Here is a 6,000-nt window from a genome sequence, read left to right as displayed (position 1 = left end):
ATAAAACCGAAGCTCACCTGCAGTTTGGGTAGCTGCGGGTGAGCGTTTGAGGGCTACAGTTTTGGGGGGGCCGTCCGTTAGGTCGTGTTAAAACTAATCCTCTACGGAAACAGGTGAGCATAATTCAGTTCTGCAAGATGAAAGCCTGCGATATTGACTCACTTCTTTCTGTATGATAAAAGCCTTTCCAGCCTATAGAAGCAGTTACAAACCAGAACTGAATCAAGTGATTATAGTAAGCAGCAGAGTGCAGATAGTGTAGATCTTCCTGTGCCTTTATGGTGGTCTTTTAATATTTACTCCTGTCAATCTTCTGCACAGACGTTGAAATAAAATAGTAATGATCATCACTGGGCAAAAATTACTGTAATTGAAGCAAATTCTGTGTGAACAGAGGTAAGATAATAACGTAGTGTGGTTGTAGTGGAAATAAAGTAGAAATAGAGATGATGTGAAAACAAATTTCCCCAAGCTCTGCAAGGTGTCTAAACATGTGCTTAGTTTTCTGTGCATTAGGGTAAAGTGTATCAAGAAGCACAACTTACTGTTGCTGAGTGGTTATCCTTTGGCAAATAAATTGTAATACCTGCTATCTGTAGGGTTTCCTATAGGTATTGTTGTAAATGAAAACAAACAATTTTTCTGTCTTGTGAAGCATGTAAGTTCCTTATCTAGGTTGGTTACTAAAATTTTGAATTTTTGTTCATAGCAAAGTCATTGCAACCAATCACTAAAACTGCCTTTTTAACATTTTCGTTGCAGGTGAATAAGCTTGGTATTGTTGCTGTGAGTAAGTACGCATAGATTATTCTTTCCTGGGTTTGGTTGTTGCTTTTTTTTTTAACATATCTGGCATCTGCCCTTGATTCTCAACTCAAAAATGGAAAATTAATTGTATGTACTAATATTTACACTGAAATATTTTGAAAGGAGTCTCAGAAATATAAAATATCAATTTGGAAATAAGACTTCTGTTGCAACTGTAACTTAGTTCTCTTAGGGGTATACCTTATGAGCCTCCTATTCTTGTCGTCTTCTTCTTCCAAGGATACCCCTAGACCTTAAGGACTGAGCAGTGAATAAAGCTGTTAATTCCAGATCCCTTTTTTGTTGTTTTTGTGGTTACTAGAAGGCTGTGTTATAGGAGGAAAATAATTACAAGATCGGAACAGGTGGGGATGGGACTAAAAGTCTTCAGGGAGTGTTAAAAATTGGGTGGACTGCTGGATACAAAGGGTATGAATTGATGGCTTGACATCAAGTTGGCAGTTGGTAACAAACAAAGCGTGGTGCCCTAAATGTCAACAGCAGGGCCCGGGCTGTTCAGCACCTTCACCTGGGTGATGAAGCGGAGTGCAGTTTAGTAAAAATTTGCAGACGATGCTATGTTAGGAGGAGTAGCTGACACCCAGAATGGCAGAGCTTCAGTCTGGGCAGGCATTGCAAAATGCTAGGCCTGGGCCAGCAGAAACCTTGCCAAGTTCAGTGAAGGCAAGTGCAGAATCCTGCACCTGGGACGGAACAAGCCGGGAACTGTTTTTTTTTCCTGCTGAAAAGGAGCTGGGGCTGTGCTGGTGCCAGTTTGAACGTAGACCAACAATGCACTAACTGTGAATAAGGCAAGCCATGTACTCAACTATGTTAGGAACAGGGCCAGCGGATCAGGTAAAGCTGTTATTCTCCTGCATGTTGTGCCTGTGAGGCCATACCTGGAACTGTGATACCCAGTTAGCGTGGTTCTCCCCCTCCCCTTTCTCTTTCAGGAGGGATGCTGAGGAACTGGTGAGTGTCAGGGGCCTACAGTATGACAAAGGGACATTAAAGTAACTGGATTTGTGTAGTCTTGCAAGCGGAAAAATACGGGGTGACCTAGAGGCAGCCTGTTACCTGAGGGGCAGTTACGAAGATGGCAGAGCTGAATTTGTAGTAGTAATGGCAGACAGACCTCCCCTTTCTCTTTCAGGAGGGATGCTGAGGAACTGGTGAGTGTCAGGGGCCTACAGTATGACAAAGGGACATTAAAGTAACTGGATTTGTGTAGTCTTGCAAGCGGAAAAATACGGGGTGACCTAGAGGCAGCCTGTTACCTGAGGGGCAGTTACGAAGATGGCAGAGCTGAATTTGTAGTAGTAATGGCAGACAGAATAACAAGGGGCAGCAGCCACAGATTGCAGCTTGAGAGGGTCACAGTGGACATTAAGAAAAATGGCCCTGACTAAGAGGGAAGTGTAGTACAGCGCAGAGCTTGAGCAACCTGCTTCCCCAGAAGTTTTCAAGACTCAGCTGGTTATAGCTGCTGTTAACTCCATCAAGTACTGGTGATAATCCAGCTTTGGGAGGAGTTGGGTGGGAAGTTGAACTAGATGATTTCCAAAGGTCCCTTCCAACTGACGTTTAGATGATTCAGTGAGATACATGCTGTCTTGAAAAGTAGGTTTTTTACTTCTGTATACCACAAAGTTTTTACACAAACCTCATAAACCAACGTATTTTTCATTAACAGAGCACTTACAAACTTGAGAGTAACTAACTGTCACATAACTGGGACTAGAACTAAAAGATCAGTAGAGCATAGTTACAGCTATAAACACATTAATGTAACTTATGTTTTCAGCTTACAAAATTGTAAAAACCTTGCCTGTTCTGTGGAATCATTTTCAGTGGGCTACATCTTCTTACAGATGTAATCATTTAAGCTTTTTGAGCAATTGAGATGTTTACACATAAAATTGTGATCAAGAAAATGAACGATGTGCCTCTCTCTGCAGTGTTGTTGGTTTATGGATGTTGTGTGGTTAATGTATTGAACTTTTAAATTGGGGTGTGCCTAAAACTATCTTGGCCTAAGCAGACTTGCATACCGCTCATGTGGAGTACCAGATATCTGTAACCTGACTGTAGGCCTAAGTCATTTCAGAGGCGCTATGGGAAGATGTCTAACACGTTCAAAGAAATGAAACCTCTCCTAAGGTGCAACCTTTTTTAATTTCTTAGCTTAGTTCTTCCCATTGAAGCTGTGCTGCAGTACAGGAAAGGGTACAGGATTCCTGTGTATGATAATAATTCATAATACAAAGCAACATTGTAGAGAAGGCTGCTGTGTGATGATGTAAGTTTGTATCATAGGCTCACTCCCACAGTGACTGATTTTTATTCTGGTGTTTCTCTACAATCATTAAGTGCTGTCATTTCCATTTTTATGTTTTGCTAGATTGAGAGTATTTTTCTGTAGAGTTTTCTTATTTGTCATATTTCTACCATTTGAGACCACACCATCAGCTTCTGTGGTCTGGAGCTTTGACTCTTTTAGCATTTGAGCTAGTAAAGTAGCAGATTACAGTAGTAGTTACTCTTTCTGAACCAGTCACAAGGTGGAGAGTGAGGTGTATTCATAGAGCAGTAAATTCCCAGTGTCTTTAGCTGTAATCAGGAAACGGGTCCAGGAGTGGGTCACTGTCTTCCAGGTCTGCAAAATGGCTTAACCTAATAGGCGTTGCTAATGCTGAGACTTTGATTTATCATCTGTGTTTCCAGTCCAGTGGACTGGGCGGCTCTGACAGTCTGCAGAAGTGTTATGTTGGGATAACTTCTTTATAAGCCCTCACGAAGTGAGCCTTTGTTTACAGTGGTAATTAAGTAATTTACTAAGTGTTTTTCAAAGGAACCACCTTCTGATCTATCAACCCGATGTTACTTATGTTGTTGTTGTTATTGGTGTGATGTTCTTTGTGGTAACATTTGCATTCATCTGAAATGAATGCATTTCTCTTAAGATACTCATCAGAACATTCAACAGGAGGGCTTTCTTTGTGGGTCACCATGCTAAATAAATACACTGTCAGGCTTTCTCATTTGTTATGAACCTTAAACTTGTTGAACTTTTCTTCTGTTTGATTAACAGGTAATGCTTTGCCACAAGACATTACATGTTTGGCAGCAGACCGCATGTTGATATTTGCTTCGTACGACAATATTCTTCATGCTTTTGCCAGGAACAAAGAGGTTTTTTTATTAGTTTACTTACTGCTGAGTAGTACAAACCAGTTCTGTAGTGTTTGTGTTTTCAAAACAGTTAATTTTCTACAAACATCTGTTTCCACAGATGTTTAATAACCTGTAGAAGGAGGAATAAGAAGCTTAAAATAGGAGAACATAAGAACAAATTCTGTAATGGGTGACCTGCGGTTTATATATTAATTATAATAATTAAGTAGTTACTTATAACAAAAATAAATTGTTAATTCACATAAATTAAATGAATTAAAATTAAACTAAGTTATTGAAAAAAACAGTTAAAATATTTTTGCCGACAGTTCTAAATATTGGAGAAAATGTCTTCCACTTAAAGTTGCATGGCATTTCCATGTATTTTATTTAAACTTGTTACTGAGATGCATTAGCTGTCCTCAAGTATTTTGTTAACATGATATGCTACCTCAACAGCTTATATTGAAAACATTTCTATTTTGAAATTATAGGTGGTTCATACCTATGAAGGTCACAAGGCAAGGATACACCTTCTGCAGCCTTTTGGTGATCATGTCATCTCTGTGGATGTTGATAATGTCCTTATTGTTTGGAATACACAGTCAGAAGGTGAGAGACGCTTTTTTTTTTTTTAATTGCTTTATAGGATAGCATTGCTAAACATTCAGTAAGTAATTTTTTTTTTAAAAAGTGTTTTAAATGTGCACATTCAGAAATAGTTTATTCTTAAAAAAAATAAAAATCTTTATAGTGCTACTTAAACTGTAATCTGAAGTTCCTAATCCTGCAATATTTTTTCATTAATGGATCATGCACCACATGTAGAGACCCAGTAAGATTCCCCATAGATGTAAAGAGCTATACTTATACAGAAATTGCATTGCAGTGTTCCATTTTCTGGTAAAGACTATAGTACAGCAGCTCTGGCACCATCTCTGAAATCCTTGTAGTTCCAGTACCAGTCTGGGTAAGACTAAATTCTTATGAATAATCTTTTGATTGTGTCAGCATCTTCTCATGCCATTGTAAAGTGCCTTATGAAATCCTGCTTCACTGCCCTGAATTTTTTTCTTTAGAAAGCAGTCTCATCGGTGTGACCAATGTAATTCCCTGGATGCTGGGTCTCGAAAGTGGCTGCAGACAGGCTTTAGAGATTTGAAGTTGCTATAACAAACAAAAGGCATGCTAATCAGATGAGGTGTTTTGCTCAGGCAGGAGCAGGAATCCTTCAGAAAGATACAAATCACTACAGTTTTGCCAGTGGTGTTGTGCTAGGTAGGCTTATAGGGAAAAAATATACCTTCAAGCCAACAGATGTTATACCATAGACAAGTTTAGCCTGTCCTGTTACACACTAGCTAATCCTTTAATGCAAGAAACACCCGTTATGGGATTTGTACAGAATAAATACCAGTTCTGCTTTGCATTTGCCAAGGGATGATAAGCTTGCAGATTTGTAGGGGTAGCCTCACTAACATTGTTTCTTACTTTTTTGCAGAGGAGTATCTTCAAGTGGGTTTTGATAAGGCCACTTTTGCAGTTTCTGCAATTCTGCATCCCAGCACCTATTTAAATAAAATTCTGCTTGGGAGTGAACAAGGGAGCTTGCAGCTATGGAATATAAAATCCAAGTAAGAATCTTAATAACTTGTTATACTTCATGCTCCAAGTAGCTTCATATGCAACAAATAATACTTTTAACTGCAGTAGGTTTTGAACGTGGAATCTTTTACTGACTCCTTTGGCACAACTTTTCAGTTGGTCTATCTCCAGGAACAAAGAATGCTGCTGCTCCCTGAATGCTGATGCCTTTCAAGTTGGGTGTTGTTTACTCTCCCTGTAAAATGTCTGGGATTGTTCAGGAATTTTTTTTTTTTATAACTATGTTGTTGGGTTTTTTTATTTCTTGGAATCACATAGCTTTCCCATGAAAATAATTACTAGTAAGTGCATGTTCAGGCCTTCTGCCTCCCTTCTTCCAAGCTAAATTTTTTGGTTGTTGTGGAAGTGCTG

The 6,000-nt window shown here is 39.1% G+C and overlaps 1 protein-coding gene across 1 annotated transcript in view; it reads left to right on the top strand.

Moving 5' to 3' along the window:
• Positions 1-744: 744 nt before the first annotated feature.
• The window catches only part of WDR36 (WD repeat domain 36), a 30,478-nt gene continuing 25,222 nt past the window's right edge, over positions 745-6,000 (top strand). Inside the window, exons 1-4 of the mRNA XM_009893816.1 lie at positions 745-790; positions 3,902-4,002; positions 4,479-4,596; positions 5,486-5,618. Of these exons, the coding sequence (XP_009892118.1) occupies positions 3,946-4,002; positions 4,479-4,596; positions 5,486-5,618 (308 nt within the window). The 5' untranslated portion in view covers positions 745-790; positions 3,902-3,945. The remainder of the gene's footprint in view (positions 791-3,901; positions 4,003-4,478; positions 4,597-5,485; positions 5,619-6,000) is intronic.

The sequence above is a fragment of the Charadrius vociferus genome, unplaced genomic scaffold, assembly GCF_000708025.1.
Source record: "Charadrius vociferus isolate BGI_N301 unplaced genomic scaffold, ASM70802v2 scaffold158, whole genome shotgun sequence".
In the NCBI taxonomy this organism is placed as follows: Eukaryota; Metazoa; Chordata; class Aves; order Charadriiformes; family Charadriidae; genus Charadrius; species Charadrius vociferus.
This window is presented reverse-complemented; position numbering and strand designations above follow the sequence as displayed.